The 20865-nt window shown below is 49.2% G+C and overlaps 1 protein-coding gene across 3 annotated transcripts; it reads left to right on the top strand.

The window, feature by feature from the left end:
- Positions 1-367: 367 nt before the first annotated feature.
- On the top strand, positions 368-20298 carry FOXJ2 (forkhead box J2). Of its 3 annotated transcripts, XM_027093189.1 has the most exons (12): positions 369-617; positions 962-1475; positions 7423-7769; positions 9740-9814; positions 10635-10703; positions 10886-11026; positions 11498-11696; positions 13907-14296; positions 14713-14814; positions 15622-15831; positions 16388-16486; positions 17538-20298. In XM_027093189.1, exons 3-12 carry the CDS (start codon positions 7437-7439, stop codon positions 17624-17626), a joined length of 1707 nt encoding a protein of 568 aa, XP_026948990.1. In that variant the 5' UTR covers positions 369-617; positions 962-1475; positions 7423-7436; the 3' UTR covers positions 17627-20298. The 3 variants fall into 3 exon arrangements, with proteins under 3 accessions (XP_026948991.1, XP_026948990.1, XP_026948989.1); XM_027093188.1 differs by having other exon boundaries at positions 369-1475; XM_027093190.1 differs by lacking the exon at positions 15622-15831 and having other exon boundaries at positions 368-1475.
- Positions 20299-20865: the final 567 nt, after the last annotated feature.

Genomic DNA, 20865 nt, shown 5'->3' with positions numbered 1-20865 from the left:
GAATTAGCGTTGAACTGAAATTGACAGTTCCTGCGGCGCGAAACAGGGACTCTCCCGACAGACAGCAGGGGGGTGTCATCTCGTGTGGATGGCAAGCTGCACGGGGCCAAGTGGCGGGGTGGCGGCCGGAGGGTAGCGAGCGCGGCGTGCGTCCCCGGGACCGCGGGAGGCGCGCGGCGTGTCCCCAGGGAGCGCGGGGCCAGTGGCGCGGCTCCTCCGGCGCAGCTCATCCCCGGCGGCGCGGCCCGCGGCTCGGCTCCGCCCGCTCCTCCTTAACCCGCGCGGGGAGGCGGCGGCGGCGGCCGGCCGGGCGGGCGGGGGCGGGGGAGGAGCGCCGAGCGCGGCGCGGAGGCCGGGGAGGAGCCGGGGCCTGCAGCGGAGCAGAGCGGAGCCCGAGCCCCGGCCGAGTCTTGACACCGTCCGTCCGCCTCCTGGTTCCCCGGGAGCCCGGACTGGCCGGAGCCCGAGCGGTGGAGGCGCGGGGAGTGCCACGCGCCGGCGGGAGCGGACGGGACGGGACCAGAGAAGAGGCGCGGCCGCCGCCGCAGCAGTGACGGGCGTCGGGAGCCGCGGCCTCCCGGCCCCAGCTGCCCAGGCCAGCTCCGGGAGAGCGGGGAGTACAAGAACCCCACCCTCGGGGGCGCCCCAGGAGCGGAGGCGGGAGCGGGGACGGGAGCCACCTCTCCCCCGGCCGGAGAGATGACCCTTCGCGTTCGGGCGAGGGAAAGAAGAGACCTCTCTAGGGGACGAGTCTCTTCTTCCTAGAGGCGAGGAAGATCCCTGTACCGGCCCGGGGATGGAGCTCCCGAAGTAGAGGGGTTGATCCTTACCAAAGGCAGCGAGTGAGACCGCCCCGGCGAGCCTCCACTCCTCCAAACCCACTCTCCTCAGCTCTGGACTTTTGAGGCATAAAGGAAGGGGGATATGCCTATGGAGTAGACACCCTCCATCCCACCCACAGGGGAGAGGACTCCTTTTACACTCAGCGGCAGAGGACACTCCCGGGAGAGAAAAGGACTCAGCTCTCAGCCTTTCAGGAGAGGGGAAGAGCTGCCCCCAACTTCCTTGTACCTAGACGGTGGAACAGGGCAGAGCCCCTCCGCTCAGATCTCCAGCGGACAGAAAGAGCCCTCCACTCCCGACAGATTCAGTTTGGGGGGGAGGGGGACTCCCCCAAGGGGGAGGAGACAACTCCCGGTTGGGAGAGGCTCCTCCCCTCGTCCCCAGGGTCACCGGCCGAGTGTGGGGACTGTGCCACCTTCCCCAGGTGGGACCGCCTTCTCCTCCCCCTCCCCCTCCCCCCGCTCCTCCTCAGGGGACCCAGTTCCCCTCCCCAGCTTGGGGGGCTCAGCCAAGTACAGGAAGAGCCACTGAGGATGAGACTCTTCATCTGCCTCTGAAGAGGGGAGTCCCTCCAACCCCAAACTCCAGTACCAAGTGGTCCTGTCCCTCTGCTGGGGGAGACTTGGAGACAGGTCAGTGCTTGCTTTCTTTCATCTTCTCTCTGTCATCTTTAGGTACTAGTGGGTGTAGGGGGCTGAGATGGTGACTCTTGGGTTTCATTACTGGGGAAGGTAGAGTAACAACTCAGAACCTTCTGGGAAATGTGTTCTGAAGCTACTGGATTCAAGCCGTCATCTTGCTGCAGAGGCTCTGAGAAATGGGTTTCTTAGTGTTGGGGGACTAAAGGGATAGGATTCATTTGAGGTCCCTAGGGAAGTGTATGTTTTCATGCTGAGGGCAAAAGGATATCAGAAAACACCTGCATCTTCAGCACTCCATCCACACAGTGTAATAATGATGGCAAGCCACATCCCAGCCAGACTCCCGTGCCACTCTCCATCCTTGGGCCTTTTCATGCAGAGAGTGAGCTCCCACTAAAGTCGTGGTGGCATTTGGTGGCCTGGCCTTGTCTGGGGCTTCCGTTGGTATTACATTTTCTTACCTGTAACACTAGGTCACTTAATGTCCACCGGAGCTGTTCTCTGCAGCCCACTGTGATTACTGCTCCCTTGACAAGAAAACCAGTCTGTCTCCACTCACCCTGCCTCCAGCACCAAGAGGCCACAGGGAAAATGGGGATCCCATGTCCCGAGGCAAGAAGAAAGGGTGCAGGGGAATGCCAGCCCTGGGTTGAAGTTCTTCCCTAATGTTGGCCGGGTACCACTGCCCCAGTGCCCTACACCACTCCTGTCTTGCTGACGGTTCTCCAGGAGAAAGCAGATCCTGGAGAGGAGGAGAGGAGGGTTGCTGCCTAGCCTTCTTCCAGTCTTGCATCAAAATCAGTTGACTGGGGCTTCCCTGGTGGCGCAGTGGTTGAGAGTCCACCTGCCGATGCAGGGGACACGGGTTCGTGCCCCGGTCCGGGAAGATCCCACATGCCGCGGAGCGGCTGGGCCCGTGAGCCATGGCCGCTGAGCCTGCGCGTCCGGAGCCTGTGCTCCACAACGGGAGAGGCCACAACAGTGAGAGGCCCGCGTACCGCCAAAAAAAAAAAAAAAAAAAAAAAAAAAAAAAATCAGTTGACTGCCAAGGGAGATTTGAGCCCCCAAGGAGTTTCCTTTCAGAAAAGCACCTAATAGTCTCACCCTCTGCCTTCCTGTTCCTTGTTCAATTCTGGGTCTCTGGAACCTTGTATGTAAGTTTTCTTTCATAAGATAATAGCAGGAATCATCAAAGCCCAGACTGTCCAGAAAAGGCAAGAAAAAGGTGCCAGGAACTCCTTCTGGCTGAGCCTGGGCTGTGGGTTTAGTAGTGCTCTGCCTTTCAACCTGGGATCCCTAGCTGGGTGCCTGCTTTCCTGCCTCACCTTTAGGAAATACCTCGTCTCCTGTAAGGGGCATTAGACCCCACAGAGAGTCTAAGTGGGAGGCTTCATCTTATTTGGGTTTTGATGTTTCCTCCATTCTCTGTCTGGGCATTGGGTGGACTGAGTCTCTAAGTACATCCACTGGGTCCTGGAAGTTACCTGTTAGTCATGGTCAGTGAGACAGGGCTCTAATTCAGGTTTGTATGGCTGTGCTATAGAATGATGTGCGTCTGTTTCTTACTTCAGGTGGATGTGGCTCTATCCACATCCGTGCAAGGTGTGGGGACAGGTACGTGTGTGCGTTTCAGACTAAGCCTCCAGTTACCTAGAACTGTGCGTTTCTGGTAGGCCTCTAAGAGCAGGTGCCCCTGTGTAGGAACATGGAGAGGGTGCTGGTGAGAATGCCCAGCTGGGAGGAAAGGCTTGGCCTGCGCTGTCCCGTGGGAGCCCTCATGAATGGCTGCATGAGAGTCATCCCACGCAGCAGGGCAGCCCAGTCTCAGGCTAGGAGCACTTCTTCTAGGACTGATAAGAGAGCTCCATTTCGGATGTAAATAGCGTGAGGATCCTTGGTTCTTAACTCTAGAACTCCCTCCCCCAGTTTTTGAAAAGAGCCAGCTCTGTGGAACAGCAGACTATTTCTCACAAAGTACTTTACCAGATGCTGGAATGCTACTTGTTGAATGGCCCAGAGCGAGCTGGACCACAACACCTGCAGGTGTCTCACTGCCGCACAGTGTAACTGGCCCTGCTGGGACTGAGTTTCCCTAGTTCTCCTTGCCTCCGTGGAATCAGTTAGAAGCATATGGCTATTGAGTTGGAGTAACTATGACTTAGAAGGTGCTACTTTCCAGATCATGTCTTATGACTAGACCTAGTTCCCCCTGAAAAATAAGGGATGATATTCCCCCATTTCTTCATCCTGGGGAGTTTACTAGTCCTGGCATTGGTCAGTCCTGGGGCGACACTCCCCCCAAAGGAAAAGTTTGAGATTCTGACATCCTGAAAACTATTGAGAACTCAGTGCGGGTGTAAACCACTGCAAGTTCGCTACTTCCAGGCTTACCTGGATGGTCTGTCCATTTTCTAATTTTCAATTTCTAATATTCTCCTTTTTTTCTCATTCAAAAATGGTAATTGCTATACTTACATAACACTAGTGCTTTAAAAATTTTAACTCAAGGTAATCCTCCCAACCACCCTATGTAGGTACGGTTATCACCTCTGTTTTCCAATGGAGAAACTACAACACAGAGAGGTTAAGTAACTTGCCTGAGGTTGCACAGCCAGTAGGTAGTAAAGCCAGGATTGAAACCCAGGCAGCCTGGCTGGTAATCGGTAATGTGGCAGACTTAGCCACTGCTCTATTAGTTTCTGCGTTATGTACAGAGCAGGAAGTTATCATTCCTTAATGTCTGACCTTGGCACCATACAGAGAACAATTACTGACCTTTCAGAGAAAATGGGAAGAAAACTGTGCCTATTATTTTGGGTCTTACATGTCTCACCCAGGATCAGCCCCCGCCCCCCCCAACATAGAATGTCTTTCTGTTCTTCTTTGCCTTTCTCCCAATAGTGTGGTGTTCATTAGACGTTCCATGGATGTGATGGAGCCTGCCCTTTGGCTGCCTTTCCCAGTTTCTATGGGTATTTCCTTTCAGTCTTCCAGCTCGAAGAGAAGAATGTAGCCTGACTCAGGTTCTGCCCCAGCCCAGTGGCACGAGGCCCACCTGCTGGGTAACTAGGTTGGTTGGACTGAGAAATGGAAGTACCTTTTGTGTGCCTTTCTAATAATAGCCCTGAACATTAGCCGGATGCCATTATTTTGGGGAGTGTGGCATGTGGGGCAGCCACTGGCTCTTTAAGCTTCTTTCACGTGCCTCCAGGCATGAAGCTTGGACAGTGTTTATGACGGCATCCCTTTTATTGATAGGGGGAAACTGAGGCAGGAAGATTTCAGGGAGCAAGGGGCGGTTCGGGACCTTTAGTGAGTTAATGTCAAGGTTCGGAATAGAATCAAGGAACCTCATTCTCTGAGGTTCCACACACTGGGCTGCCCTTCAAGAATGGGGAAGCGATGGGGGTGAGAAAATGGGATGGGTTTAGGGAGAATGGTGCTGAAAGATCACAAGGATCTTTCGCTGCGTCTATCGGAAGATATTTTGAGTGCTGGGGCGGTATCTGGAGGGCTGGCTGGGAGGGTGCTGGAGAAAGGTTAAATTTAACCTCAGTGTCCTAACCTGGTACTGGGGAAGTGCTAGGGAAGGGCATAGAACAAGTAGCAAAAGGCCAAGGGTGCTTCGCTTTCCGGAATTCACGGTGATTGGCACTGCCAAATGGGTTCTGTAAACCACGTTGATTGTACGCTCATGTCCCTCCCTGTCCAATGTCTGGAGAGTTTCAAATGAAATGTGCCCTGAAGGCTTCTGTGTACTTAAGGTGAGACTTCCCAAGGAGCTTTAGCGGGAGACAATAGGGAATAGGGTAAAATTCCTTACAGACCCAGGAGAACCCTGGTCATCGTGAACCCGCTCATCGCCATGTCACCGTTCAGCTGGGATAACCCAGCTACAGGACCAGGTGGCTGCCCATCGCACCCTGCTTTACCCCAGAAGCTGTGCTGCTTTGACTTAGTAAAGCGCTAGGAGGTCTGAGGCTTCCTGGAATGCTTAAATGTCCCTATTAGTTTCCAAGTTTCCGTGGTTTTAGGGCAAGATGGTGGTGGTGGGATGGCAAGGAGAGTGGTGGGGAGAGGAGCTAAGGATAAAGGGGAAACCCCATCGTGGTGCTGTTTCTGAACAGGGACTTTAAAGTTTTTTCTCCTGTCAAGCAATTCTTGGGTTGCAGTTGGGTCTCACGCTGCCCAAGCCCCCGAGGCGCTAAGGTGTTTCCTTGAGCCTTCGGGAGTGGGCGTGTTGCTGGCGAGCGCAGGGCAGGGGACATGCGCGTGCTTGCAGAGACTGCGTGGGTGGGGAACTTGGGGAATTGGGAGATGAGTGAGAATGCTGACCCTTCGGAGAATGTCTCCAGGGGAGAAGAGTCTCTAACTAGAAGAGGGAGCCAATAGCCTGAAAGATGTGTTGGAGGCGGAGACTGGGGTAGGCAGGCTTATCTGCGATTGAGCTTCTAACTACAGAGTGTGTGGATGTGTGTGTAGTTGTATGTAACGCTGGTGCGTATTATCTGGGTGTGGATTTAGAGGTTATATACGGAATAGGTTTTCTGTCCAGGATTCTGAGGCATGTTAGCTTTGGACGCCTCGATGGACCCTCAGCAGGGGTCCGAGGAAGAAATCCTAGCTGGAATCTGGCCGGCTGTGCAGGCACGAGCCGGTCAGGCAGCAAGCGCTTGGGGGGTGGCTGGCATCGACCCCAGGGGAGAGCCAAATGGCTACCAAGTGGTTCCTGCCAGCCTTTCCAGATTCTGCGATACAGATCTCACCCACCGTTCTTCACCTTCCCCCACCGAGACGTCACTCTAGCTGCACCTCTCCGCCTGCAAGAGCGCCCAGGCTGCGTGGGTGGCAGCCGGGCGTGCAGACAGCAGGCGTGGGCGGGTTGGCAGCGTCAGGAGTTTGCATGGAGGTGCAGCGAGCGTGCGTGCCAGGCCGGGAAGGAAGGAGAGAGGAGGAGGGCGGGAGAAGGGGAGCTAGCCCTTAGCCCCAGAGTGGTTATTTTTAGCCCGGCGATCTGATTGTTACCGGTGAGCGCGCAGCTGGGTGTCTCCCTGGCTCAGTGCAGCAGGGCAGGCCGAGAGGTGGGAGGGCCTTGCCAATGACTTCTTCCTGGTGTCGGTGTCTGTGGGCGGGAGCTCGCCAGGGGGAGCTTTAAAGGTGCCAGGGCAGCTGTGCTCGGGCTCCGTTCGCTCTGTGTGTGACTCTGTGCCCTATGGGTAACGTTATGCCGTGTGTCTCATTGTGATCTCTGGTCGTGAGCCGCTGTTGATGTGTCCGTCTTGCATCTGTGCGTGGCTGGTCGTCACATGTAACTTATGTTGGGAAGTATGTAATATGCCTCATGTGCACGCGTATGTGGGATAAAGAGGGTGAGCACTGGTATGGAACTGACGTGAAACATCTTTAAAAGTGTTGGTGTGCGCTTCATTAGTGTACACTTGTGTTTACTCTGTTTTTCTTTGCACATTCACCCGTGCTATCTATCTGTGGTTGTTGAATGTAAATATAATAAGCATCACATAATTGGAGAATAGACTCTAGCTGATTTTACGTATTTATTTTATTTTTAAAATTTATTTCTACATATTTTAAAAAAATTATGTTATAGGGCTTTAAGTGAGAAGAATTGAGGGAATAGCTCAGTTTGGTGGGCGGTTTGATCTGCTTTTTAGTCCTGTGCGAAGGGAGAGGCCTCTTGGCCGTGTTCCACGTGAAGATGTAGAATAAGTACCAGTCTATCACCTGGTAGGTAGGTGGTGGCATATCCGTTTGGGGGTTCTGGTAACACCTGGTCGAGGGCTATCCCAGGGGAGGAGTCTTCTACGGGAATTAGAGTGGGAAGAACCTCTCCTTCCCTTAAAGCCCTAGGATTTGTCTATTACTTGCCACCAGTAACCACAGGTAATATTTGTCTATTCTGTTTTCCTCTTCTCTACAGAACCAAGAAGTACCATGGCTTCTGACCTAGAGAGTAGCCTCACCTCCATAGACTGGCTCCCCCAGCTGACCCTCCGGGCTACCATTGAGAAGCTCGGGAGTGCCTCCCAGGCTGGGCCTCCAGGCAGCAGCCGCAAGTGTCCACCAGGCTCACCCACAGATCCTAACGCCACCCTGAGCAAAGATGAGGCAGCCGTCCACCAGGATGGCAAACCCCGATACAGCTACGCCACCCTCATCACCTATGCCATCAACTCCTCTCCAGCCAAGAAGATGACCCTCAGTGAGATTTACCGCTGGATCTGTGATAACTTCCCCTATTACAAGAATGCTGGCATTGGTTGGAAGGTGGGACGGCTTCTATACCCTGAGATGATTCTTAGCCTTGACAACCTTTTCCTCTACTTTTATTTCTTCCTATAACCTGGTCCAGTTCACTCTGAGCGTCTCAGAGTTGTGTGAACTTAAAAATCTCAGATCTCCCATCCGTCACTTTTTTTCCAGAGTCGAACAACTTCCGTAAGGTGTATCGGGGACACGCCAGGGATACCGAGCCACTAAGTATAGTTATGGGGGCAACAGGATGCTGACGCTTATCAGACCCTCTTATCCTCTGGTTCATTTCACAGATATTTATTGCCACTCTGCTCTGTTGAAGTCACGTGCAGAGTGTGGCATTGCTCCATCCTACCTAGAGGTAGCATCTCATCAGGTGTGCAGAGCTTCATTCCACATAGTCAGCATTTTTTGAAAAATTGTATACAAAGAAAAAGAATAATATAATTAGGTTCTTCCCCAACAGCTCATCCACCATGCAAGGAAGGAGAGGATAAGTTGTTTGGCTGGAGATAAAGGAAAAAGGGGCCTCCTCTTCCAAGCAAAGAAGGAAGACTGATATTCTCAGTCCTTTGGAGCAATCACTCTCTTGCCAGTTGTTGAGTAGGAATGGGGATTTAATGTAGGTCTGTCACTCTGTAAATCACCGGCTGACATATAGACCAGATGATGAGCTGGAGACTGTTGAAAGCATTTAGTGTTTCCTTTAGAAATATGTTCCTCCTAGCTGCCATAGCCTCCACCCACCTCATCCAAGACATGTAGCAACAATATTTCTTTCCTCCAAGTGTGACCATTCCATGGGCTGTTGAGAAGACAAAGGCAAAGTGTGCCTTGTTTCACTCAAAATTTATATTTTGTTATCATTCACATCATCAGTTTTTGCTTTTTTTTTTTTTTTCCCTTGGCCACACCACTCGACTTGTGTCATCTTAGTTCCCCAAGTAGGGATCAAACCCATGCCCTTGGCAGCGAAAGCTCGAGTCCTAACCACTGGACCGCTGGGGAATTCCCACATCATCAGCTTTAAAACATTGTTCTTTCACGACTGATAGAATGAATTAAGGAACGGGGCAGATGTGATTTTTTTTAATTGAAGTATAGTTGCTGTACAATATTATGTAAGTTATAGGTGTACAATATAGTGACTCACAATTTTTAAAGGTTATACTCCATTTATAGTTATTACAAAATATTGACTGTATTTCCCATATTGTACAATATAGCCTTACAGCTTATTTTATACACAATAGCTTGTACCTCTTACTCCCCTATTCCTATATTGCCCCTGCTCCCCTCTCCCCACTAATAACCACAAGTTTGTCCTCTATATCTGTGAATTTGCTTCTTTGTTGTTTTATTCCCTAGTTTGTTGTATTTTTCAGATTCCACATGTTAGCGATATCGTACAGTATTTGTCTTTCTCTGTCTGACTTATTCCACTAAGCATAATGCTCTCCAAGTCCATCCATGTTGCTGCAGATGCAAAATTTCATTCTTTACTATGGCTGAGTAGTATTCTGGGGTGTGTGTGTGTGTGTGTGTGTGTGTGTGTGTGTGTGTGTGTGTGTGTGTGTTTGTGTGTATGCACACACCCCACATCTTCTTTATCCATTCATCTATTGATGGACACTTAGGTTTGGGCAGATGTGATTTTGAGGCATTTATATAGAGGCATTTATATACCTGTTGTTAGTTAGGTGGAAAGATGGAAAAACTATATAATCAGCTTTCTAGAAGCACCTGATAGTCAAATTTACAGCCATTACCTCTCATCAATTTAATTGCTTCCTTTTTCTTATCTCATTGCTCTTGCTATCTGATAGGTAATTTCCTCCATCAGTATAGTTAAGAGGTGCTTTGTTCACCCTGATACTTGAACTTTAGTGTGTGTTATATCCCTTTGTGTCCCTCTGGGCACTACTGGAAAATTTTCTGCTTTGCACGATGCTCAAATCTAACTTGCTTCTCTGCTTCCCCAGAATTCAATTCGGCACAACCTTTCTCTCAACAAGTGTTTCCGGAAGGTGCCCAGACCTCGGGATGATCCTGGGAAGGTGAGATTCTGCTGTAAGCGGTGAAGGGAGGGGAGGAAGGAGCGAGAAGTGGTTGACAGCTTAGAGTCCTATGGCTGTTTTAATTACCCAGAAGAGGAAATCATGTTAATTAGAGAAGCAGCTTTATCTTTTTCCTCAAAGGAAGAGCTTGGTTATCAAGCTGGTGGGTTCCCATGAGAGTGAATGACTAAGGAAGACTGAAATTTTTTTTAAATAGAAATATTTATTTAAAAAATGGACCTTGATGCCCCCTTTTTTGTGCATGGTGCTCTTTCTAGGTGTAAAAGGTGGGCTTAATAACCTTTGTAGGAGTTTTTCTGTTTAAGAATCCCATGATTTTACCTTCAGAAGGGAGAAGGGATCGATCATCCTCTTTGTTTGACAGCTGTGGAAGCTGAAGTCCAAGAGACTTTTGCCTCAGATCACGTGGAAGGGAAGGGTTGGTCTGGACATTTCCAGCTCTTTGAACTAGATGCTGTGTTCTGTCCCTCTAGAATGATCGAGGCCTCAGTGAGCTGTTAGGACAAATTTAGTCCTCAAAAATAGCTGGTACCCTCAGGATTACAGTCCTGTGAATTTACAGTCATTTTTCTTTTCTTTCTTTTTTTTAAGGTTCCAGATAGATGATCTTCTTTAATGTTAATGTTATTTATTTATTTTTTTAAATTGAAGTATAGTTGAATTTCAGTCCAGTTATATTTTAAAAAATATAACTCTTATTTTATGTGAAAATCCCTTCAAATGTCTACTTTTCCAAAGGTGGGAATTTCCGTATATAATGATTTTTTTTTTTCTTTATGGGGATGGGTTCTTCTTCTAGGGCTCTTATTGGACAATCGATACCTGCCCTGACATCTCCCGAAAGAGAAGACACCCTCCCGATGATGATGTAAGTCTCCACCTCAATGAGATGCCATTTATGAGCCAGCTGCTCCTTCCACATCTTTGCCTGCTTTTTCAGTCATTTCCTAAATTTGGGGCCAAGGTCAAATACCAGCAGGTGTGGAACCATTGGTCTTGGGAGGATGTTTAGCATCTGCTTATAGATTTCTCTTCTTTCACAACCCTCAGCTATCCCAGGACTCACCAGAACAGGAGGCAAGCAAGAGCCCACGGGGAGGCGTTCCAGGGAGTGGAGAAGCCTCACTGCCTCCCGAGGGGAATCCTCAGATGCCACTTCAGAGCCCCACATCTATCGCCAGCTACAGCCAGGTAGGAGGTGGAGGTGGCAGGGGATATAGGGATGGATGGATGGATGGATGGATGGATGGTTGAATAGATTCATATATCTGTTGGTTCAAAATTATGTGTTGAGAATCTGTGCTATGGTAGGCAGATAAATTGGGAAAGAAGGAGAAAGGGAAAGAGGGAAGCTGAGAGAGAGATGGAGAGAGAGAGACGACAAAGTTTTAAGAAAGATCAGAAAAAAAGTGGTGAGAAGACAAGAAAGAGAGCCAAAAAGGTTATGAGAAAGGAAAGATTGACTATGGATGTAGCACAGGAAAAGGGCGAGAAGCTACAGCAAGATAGGAACGAATGAGAAGAGAAGGAGAAAATGATGCTCACTCATTGAAAAGGTGGGAGAGGATGAAGAGGACAGTCAGAGAACTTGGTGTCCACTAAGGGGTTGTATTGGTCCCTCACGTAGGACATGTATCGAGTCTTTCTTACCTCTTTCTGCAGGGCACAGGGTCTGTGGATGGCGGAGCAGTGGCAGCAGGGGCTCCAGGCCGAGAGAGCACCGAGGGTCCCCCTCCCCTGTACAACACCAACCATGACTTCAAATTCTCCTACTCAGAGATCAATTTTCAGGATCTAAGCTGGTCCTTCCGCAACCTCTACAAATCCATGCTGGAGAAGTCCTCTTCGTCCTCTCAGCATGGTGAGTCCGGAGTGGGGAGGGGAGCAGAGACGTCCTTGGGTTTTTGAACAGATGGGGACATTCTTTTCTTTCCCTCTTTTTCTTACTTGTAACACAAGGAGAGGTTGATCACTGGTCAGGGAAAGCATGTCATGAGCCACAACTGTGTGGAGTCAGAGCTCTTCTGGCTTAGTTCTGAAGGACAGCTGTTTCAAGAGGCGAGCTGGGTCATTAGTTTCAGTAAGTGAGTTGGAGGAATCCCCCATCTGTTCGAACTAAGGGCCATGATTTTATGGCTGCCAGCAAGTCATTCTGAGGATGGCCACTAGGGGACAGCAGTAGTTTCCTTTTCCTAAGAATCCCTGCGTTTCACTGTGAGAACAATTTAATTTTATTTTTTAACGTATTTATGTTAATTTTAATTAGGAACAATTTCAAACAGATGCAAAAATAGAGAAAATAGTATAATAAACCCTCATGTTTTCATTGCCCAACTTTACCAGTTACCGATATGTTAAGCTTGTTTTGTTTACCACCCAGATTTTCTTTAAATGGAGGAATTTAATGCACATCGTTCTACTTGCAAATACTGGTTCAGTATGCATCCTTAATGACGAAGACTTTTCTTTTAGTTATGCATTGCCATGATGACTCCTAACACAGTAAATAATGCTTCCTTAATATCAGTTTATATCTCATCCATACTGAAATTTCCCAAATTACCATAAGAGAATGATTTGAAGCCGTTATTGGGAGACTTTTTTTTTTTTTTTGCGGTACGCGGGCCTCTCACCGCTGTGGCCTTTCCCGTTGTGGAGCACAGGCTCCGGACGGGCAGGCTCAGCGGCCATGGCTCACGGGCCCAGCCGCTCCGCGGCATGTGGGATCCTCCCGGACCAGGGCACGAACCCATGTCCCCTGCATCGGCAGGCGGACTCTCAACCACTGCGCCACCAGGGAAGCCCCTAACCACTTTTTATCATTCCATTAATCTCCGGCCGCCTATCCAAGGCCACTGGACAGAACAAGATCTCATGATTCACCTAAAGTCCTGACTTCATCCCTACCTCTAAATTCTTTTTAAAAATTTAGGGGAATTCCCTGGTGGTCCAACGGTTAGGACTCCGCGCTTCCACTGCAGGGGGCGTGGGTTCAAACCCCGGTCGGGAAATTAAGATCCCGCAAGCGATGTGGTGTGGCAAAAAAATAAAAAGTAAAAATAAAATAAAAAATAAAAATTTAAGAAACAGGAATCACAGAGCACTGAACCAGACAGTCTCTCAAAAAGTCTCCCAATAGGGGCTTCTCTGGTGGCGCAGTGGTTGAGAGTCCGCCTGCCGATGCAGGGGACACGGGTTCGTGCCCCGGTCCGGGAGGATCCCACATGCCGCGGAGCGGCTGGGCCCGTGAGCCATGGCCGCTGAGCCTGCGCGTCCGGAGCCTGTGCTCCGCAACGGGAGTAGGCCACAACAGTGAGAGGCCCACGTACCGCGAAAAAAAAAAAAGTGGTTAGGAGTCACTTTGGGGAAAATTGTCTTAATTGTCATTAATTGTCTTTTATATCCCAGGGGATTCCTATCTAGAGTTGTGTTGCTAGATTGCAGCATTCGCTTGAGAAATGAGTCCAACTCAGGTGATTTGGTTGATTGGAAGTAGGGAGCTTGGAGGGCTCCCAGAAACAAAGGGAAAAAATCAGATGGAGCAAGGACAGCAGAGAGTTCACTCAAGTTTAATCACGGCTGAAGGCTGAAAGCCCGGGTCTCCATCTCGAGCTCTTCCCTGCCCCATCTGTTTGAGAAATTCATCCGTCCCCACTCTACTGCGTACCCAGACTCCGTTTTTCGTAGTGACTGCAAGAGGCAGAAGCGTGTAGGACAATAAGGAAAAGGAGAGAACAGAGGCCCATGGCTTTGTTTTATTTATAATTTGCTTTTGGAACTTTACCTGATGTCCGATGTCTTTTGAAACTGTGATTCCAGGACTACATCCCAGATCCTTGAAAAATAGCATGAAAAGGTGCATGCTGACCTTTTGGCTAAAATTTCAGCGGTTGTCGGTGCTGTCGAGGGCCTCCGTCTGTCGGTTACCCCTGCCGGGGCGGGGGAGGAAGGGGGCTCAGGGGACCCTGCTGTCCCAGAACGTCCCGTCTCCAGCCAGTGGACGTCCTGAGTGATGCGTTGCCCCGCTCACGTACCCGCTTCCCCCCCCCCCGCCCCCGCCCCTCCCCGCAGGCTTTTCGTCTCTCCTGGGGGACCTGCCGCCCTCTAACAACTACTACATGTACCAGCAGCCGCCGCCGCCGCCTCCGCCGCCGCCGCCGCCTCCGCCGCCGCAGCCGCAGCCGCAGCCGCAGCCGCAGCAGGCACCCGCCCAGGGCCCCTCCAATGTGGGCGGTGCGCCCCCCCTGCACACCCCAAGCCCAGATGGTTGTGCCCCACCAGGGGGGAAGCAAGCGGGGACCGAGGGCTACGGGCCGCCCCCTGTGATGGCCATGCACCCACCCCCGCTGCAGCACAGCGGCTACCACCCTCATCAGCACCATCCCCCCACCCACCCTGCCCAGCCGCCGCCGCCGCCGCCACAGGCACAAGGCCAGGCTCCCATCAACAGCACTGGCTTTGGTGAGTAGGGAGGGTGCAGGGAGACCCTAGAGGACTGCGGGCTGAGCCCCCTGTTCTGACTCTGGCAGGAGGTGCGGCTGGTTAGGAAATTTAACAGTGGGTCTTGTAGCCTCTCTCCCATGAGAGCTCGTCTGAGCCACAGAGGTTGCTGCTTGGAGCTCTGTATTAGAGAATTCTTGGATAAATTGGGATGGTTTTTCATATTCTTTTGCCCATGAGCTTGGCTGTCTGTAATTACAGCATCGATAGCTTTGTTTGTCCTAAATCTCCAGGGAGGGAGACTCCAAAATTATCTCGGTCATGCAGCTGATAACCTACGTAGACACAAGAATCTTGCATTCAGTAGTCAGTCTGCTGTCAGTTGGCGGCTCTCTTGCCCCTCACTCTGTCTCATTACCACGCCCCCCTCTTTACAGCCTTTCCTCCTGATTGGTGCTCCAATATTGACTCCTTAAAGGAAAGCTTCAAGATGGTGAACCGGCTCAACTGGTCCAGCATTGAGCAGTCACAGTTCTCAGGTTAGTGATCAAAGGATGGTGCCTGGAGGGAAGAGGGATATAGCGGAAGTGGAAAAACCCAATGGAAACCGGAACCAGGAGGGGATGGTTAAGTGAAGCTTGAGGATGGAGGATTTCATGTTACACAAGGTGGATAATATTGATGCTCTCTTCAAGTTAGTTTTAATTAATTTCTGCCTTAATGCAAAATACAACGGTGGTTTATTCCACTGAGTTTTATCTTCAGGAGAACAAGACTCTCAGGAATTCATCACCCTGGACCACTATTTTGTAGTTTTGTCACCATTTACTGACACTGTGACCACGGCTAATTCACTCAGTCACTTTGAAACTTATTCATCAGAAAGATGGAAATTATAATAAGAATTTACTAAGGAACCAAATGTAAAATAGATAGCTAGTGGGAAGCAGCCGCATAGCACGGGGAGATCAGCTCGGTGCTTTGTGACCACCTAGAGGGGTGGGATAGGGAGGGTGGGAGGGAGATGCAAGAGGGAGGGGATATGGGGATATATGTGTATGTATAGCTGATTCACTTTGTTATACAGCAGAAACTAACACAACATTGTAAAGCAATTATACTCCAACAAAGATGTTAAAAAAAATTTAAAAAAAGAAAAGAATTTAGTAAGGAAGAAATGGAATGAGAGTTTGAAAATGTAGGACTCTAACGGATGTCAGTTATTGGTAGCGCATATAATCAGCAGTGTTGATTGGCCATCTAGTTGGAGCAGTGAGTTGGGCATAGAGCCGCTAGGGGCATTGGGGCGTCTGCAAGGCTAGCCTTTCTTGCTGCTCTGTTTGCAGAGCTGATGGAGAGTCTGCGGCAGGCAGAGCAGAAGAACTGGAGCCTGGACCAGCATCACATTGCCAATCTGTGTGACTCCCTCAACCACTTCCTCACTCAGACTGGTCACGTGCCCCCACAGGGGGGCTCCCACCGGCCACCCGCCCCCGCCCGCATTGCTGATTCCTGTGCCCTCACTAGTGGCAAGCAGGAGCCAGCCATGAACCAAGGTACCGCACAAAGCAGGCTGCCAAGGAGGTGGAGACTGGATGATGTAAAGGAAGGGGGACGAGAAGGGCAGAAGGGAACTGAGAAACATCAGCTTATGAGCAGTGATCCAAATGCCAAAGAAATAGACCGTATGATTCCTTTTAGATCTTGATCTGGGAGGTCAGGGTTACTGAAGAAAAGGGAGGAGAAAGTCCCTGTTCCAAATTTGTGTCTCAGTAACCCTTCCCTGGATTGTAATTAGGTGGAGTTGTGATTCTCTACAGTTATATGGTCTTCAAACTGGTGAAGTAAGAGTCAATGATCACAGTTCCATATTTGTCATCCTTCTGATAGCTGTGATATTGAACTCCACTAGTATCGGGTCCCTTTGTGCCCTAAGTGGTGAGGACTGATAGCTTCTGCAGAAAGCCTTGATGCCCACAGGAGCTACAGAACAGAGCAGGGAAGGGAGAAGAAATGAAGGGGAGGAAGAGTACTTTTTTATCCCTCTCTGTCTGACTCTGCTTCCTTGAATACGATGGTCCCACTCACTTAACTCTTGTCTTGCTTTGGCAGTGAACTCTTATGTGCACCCTCAAGCCCCCCACCTCTACCCGGGTCCATCACCAATGTACCCACTTGCCACCCAGGACTCAGCAGGATACAATCGCCCAGGTAAGAACCAGGAAGCTTGTTTCACCACCAGCGAGTCGTTTGGCTTTCCTATGGCTCCGAACCTGCATTCTTGGCTCTTTTGCCTGCACCTGCCGGGAGGGGGTGAGCCTTCCTGATTCTCAAGGCTGGAGGGTGGTCCACCTGCTGGGGAGGTGTATGTCATGGGAGACTAAAGAAGACCGACTTACTTTAAAATGAGCTCGTGCCTGCAGTGATGAAAGGAAGTAGAAGCATGGCTATAAACAAAAGATAGACGTGTAGAACATTTATGCCTGGCTTCGGAATCTAAGTGGGAGGTACACTCAGACAAATGACATGAACATGTTATGCAAATGTACCTGCTTTGTGCCCACATCTGCTTTCTTGTCTTCCTGACCTCTAGTATCAGGGTTCTGGGATTGAACTACCTCTGATGGTGAGAGTAGGTGGGGAGACCCTAAATTGCCATAAATACTACAGAACGAACAGATCCTTCACCTTTAAATGCATTTGAGAAAAATCACTGTTATCATGCTGCCTAACCGCAGTGTTTTCAATTTTGGAGGTGACGTTCATCTCTTTGTCCAAGTTTTCCTTTTCCGTGCGATTTATATACAAATTTCTGTATTGCTATTTCATGTAATAGTATATTCTGTATGTTTTTTTGTCATTATTATGTAGTCTTCCTAAGTATAATTTTTTTTTCTTTTTTTTTGTTTTTTGGCCGCGCATCGTGGCTTGCGGGATCTTAGTTCCCCGACCAGGTATCACACCCGGGCCCTTGGCAGTGAAAGCGCAAAGCCCTAACCACTGGACCGCCAGGGAAGTCCCCATGAGTATAATTTTTAATGGCTGCATACTGTGACATTGCCATGTGGCCTAGTTTACTCTGAGTCTTTCCTGAGATCTCACTGAAGTGGTGGCCGGAAACAAAAATAACTCTGGGCTGATAAGGACCATAGTTTCCCCAGACCTTCCCCATGGTGGTGTTTGGGGTTGACGACCATCCGTCAAGATGGATAGAACGGCTTCCCATCCACTCTCCTTTTAATCTCCTTCTCTCTTCCCACAGCACACCACATGGTCCCTCGGCCGCCAGTTCCACCTCCTGGGGCCAATGAGGAGATCCCTGATGACTTCGACTGGGACTTGATTACCTAGTGCATCTGAGAGCCTGGCCATCAGCCCAGGGCTGGGTGGTGAAGTCTGGCAGTGGGGAAAGCACAGTCCCAGCCCATCCCTTCCGCCCTTGCCTGTATATAGATATATATCCTCTTTTTTTTTTTTTCTTTCTCTGCCAGAGAAGCCACCGCAAGATGCTGCCGAAGATAACCCCCTCTTTTCTGCCTCATTCTTCCTCTTCCTTCTTGTTTTTTTCCTAATTCTTTTATTATTATTCTTATTATATTATTATTATTATTATTGGTTATATGCTGTCTCCGGTCTCCTGTCCCTCCACCATGGACCACGTCCACCTCTTGCTAATTTAAAATCATCTGGCTGGAAGGTGAGGCCATGAGAGCCGCAGAGAAGGGTCTCAAACTTTGATTTCCTTTTCGTTTTGGGAAAGTCAGCGCTAGTCCCACCTTTCAGCCCCACGTTGTTTTCTGTGGGTATCCGTTGGATCCAGGACTGGAGAAGCCACGTTATCGAGTAGAAGGGATCTAAAACACTGCTTGGCAACCATGAATTTGCAGGTTTTACTCAATGGTGCTAATTTTGTCCTCTGAGCTCTTCCTTGTCCCTTTATCTCTCCAATCCTACTTCTGCTGACCCTCATTCCCCATCAAGGGTGAGCGTGATGGTGGTGGCAATAAAATCCTAGTGGAATAGGAGGTCTGGGTTGGGTCGGGTAGAATATCATAGAGGGATGATGGAATATAAGACAGTCAGAAATTGCGTCTGTGCTACTCTGTCAGATAAACTGCCATTGGCTTATTCCTGGCCTGTTCTCTGTAGGAGCTAGAGTCGGGCTTAGCCAGAACTCTGCTTCTCTGGTGGAAATGAGGACAACTCTTCAGCGTAGGTTCAGCTTTTTGGAGATGGTTTCAGTTGAACCATTTTGACTTTTTAAACATCATTTTCTCTGGAAATCAACTGTGGCTTTTATTTGCATTTACCAATTATCCTTTCACCCCCTTATCTCATTCAGCAAATATTATTTTGTCCTCCTTTATTTGTCTACTCATCTCTTCCACCCATGGTATTTTCTTCCCCCATTTTCTGGCATTCTCAAGAAAGGAGAGTAACCCATTACTCCTTGTAGTCTCACCACAGCCTAGGGCAAGACGGGAATCTCTTTCCCACCCATCATAGCAGAACCAAACCTACAGTACTGGTGGCAGGAGGGTGCGGGGAGGAGAGGGGAGCTGGCATAGACGTGGGTGGAGAATATTTCAGTTATTTAACAATGTAGGCAAATGCTTCTCTTGGAATCCAGATCATTGGGGCTGAGGCTTTGGCAATCAGGCTTTTGAGGGGTGAAGGGAAATTGGTAGAGGGGAATAAGTAACCTAAAGCAAAGAGTTCCATGAGGGCCAAGGGAGACCGCCCCCGCCCAGAGAAAGGTACAGGGATAACTTAACCTCCTTTAACAAGGAGTGGCCATGATTTATTGCTGCAAAGTACTTAGTGTATATTTGATATTAATCATTGAATCTTAGTCATGAGAGGGGAGAACAATTTTACTTCTGTTTTTATTTTGCTGAATGTTCACTTTCTCAAAGCTGCAGGACAAAATGTACCGAATGGACAAGGCCACTCTCTCTGTGATTTCTGCTTTGTGTTCATATTCTTTTATTTACCCATGCTTTCTGCTCTCCTGCTTGTCCCCCTCATCCGCCCCTTCCTTTCTTCGTAAGGGATGCTATATGAGTTTGTTGAAGACGTCCAGTGAGGCTGAAGTCAGGGGGCAAGAAAGGGCAGTTAACTAAACAGCACTTTATTTCTTTGAAGTTCTTTGTAAGAAGTAGGGGTGTGAGTGGTGTGAATCCCCCATGGTGTCGGAGGGCAGTTAGTGGGGTTGAAGTATGCCGTAAGATTTCCCCTTGGGGAAGGGAGAATTTCTCTTGAGGGTGGTGACACGCCTTTGCCCAGTGTCCTTATCTGAGGCGTGTCTTCCTTACCCTTCCAGTCAAGGTGCCTCCTACATACAACGTCCCATCTGTTCTCCCTAAGATTCCCCCTTGACAAATCATCACTCCTTTCTAAACCCCTTTTCTACCCAGATCCATACAGGATTTGCAAGGGTAGACTAAATCAGACATGTAAATGTCTCTTGTTTATATTTCATCTGTGTCTTCTGAAAACGAGGGTCATTAAGAACTCTGGCAGGCAGCCGGAGTAACTGAAGTCTGGGGCTAGGGCTGGAGATTGGCCGTCAGGCCTTCTGGGATTTTAGCTCCTCTCCACTAAACCCAGCCTTGCTAAATGGCACAGGACAAACCTGACCCTCTTTGGGCCTCGGTTTCCCCTACCCTCCATGAAATGGAAAGAATCCTACTTTGTCTTGTTGGTCCAGCGTTGCTGGCCGTGAAAGTTTTGTCATTGTTGTTGTCTTGGGTGATGTGTGCGAAACTGCAGGAGCTCACTGCCTAAAAGAGGAAGTAAGGGAGAAAGTGGAGGAGAGGGATGGAAGGAGCAATTCGTTGGTATTGATCCGCCCATCCCTGCCTTTCTCTCTTCAACCCCCACGTTTCTGGTTTGGTGAGTCCTTCATACCACCCATAATGCTTTGCATTGGTGCAGGCTGGGGCGGGGGGTGTATGGTCTCACAAGTTGTTGTTGTTTGCATGCTTTCTTAATAAAAAAAAAAAAGAATGTTTATGGTTTTATCTTCCTGGCGCTGGTCTTAAATTTGTTTTTGCCAGGGTAGGAAAAGAGAAATGTGAAAGCATTTGTCTTCTATTGCCCCCCTCACCACCCCTCACTGGGTTTGATTAGTTGACCCTGACATTCTTGGTAAGATTGATGGGAAAAAAGAATTAAAAGCATGCCTTTAACATTCTTTTTTTCAAATGCTATTAAATATAGCGAAATATCGTTGGGAGAGGCAGTGCCCCCTTGCAGCTTGATGTGTGGGCTAAGCCATCTTGCTTGCATTCTGGGATATTTTAAAGATTAAATATCCTACAATTTGAGGAAGACTTGGGTCCCCCTCTGGGACTCCCAGTGAACACTTACAGGTACTCGCCAGAGTTTTCCATTGGAAATGAGGGAATTCCAATGGTAGGGATTTCTTCAGAATACATTTCCAGGGTAAATAGAACTCGCAAAAGGAGTCCAGAAATGTCAACTATTGAACTATTGAATCTTTATAACTATGCCAGAATCATTCACCCTGGTATCCTATACAGTAACCCTAGAAGTTAGGGACTTATACCCAGGGTCCCATGAGAAAT

Source organism: Aethalodelphis obliquidens, unplaced genomic scaffold (genome assembly GCF_003676395.1).
Source record: "Aethalodelphis obliquidens isolate GAN/ISIS:26980383/991018 unplaced genomic scaffold, ASM367639v1 scaffold83, whole genome shotgun sequence".
Taxonomy (NCBI): domain Eukaryota; kingdom Metazoa; phylum Chordata; class Mammalia; order Artiodactyla; family Delphinidae; genus Aethalodelphis; species Aethalodelphis obliquidens.
The sequence above is the reverse complement of the archived record's forward strand: the minus strand, read 5'-3'. Positions and strand labels throughout refer to the sequence as shown.

Coding starts and splice junctions, on each gene's coding strand:
- FOXJ2 (XM_027093189.1), top strand. CDS start 7,437: ATGGCTTCTGACCTAGAGAGTAGCCTCACCTCCATAGACTGGCTCCCC. Junction 11,027..11,497: donor CTATCGCCAGCTACAGCCAG/GTAGGAGGTGGA, acceptor CTCTTTCTGCAG/GGCACAGGGTCTGTGGATGG. Junction 15,832..16,387: donor GGAGCCAGCCATGAACCAAG/GTACCGCACAAA, acceptor TTGCTTTGGCAG/TGAACTCTTATGTGCACCCT.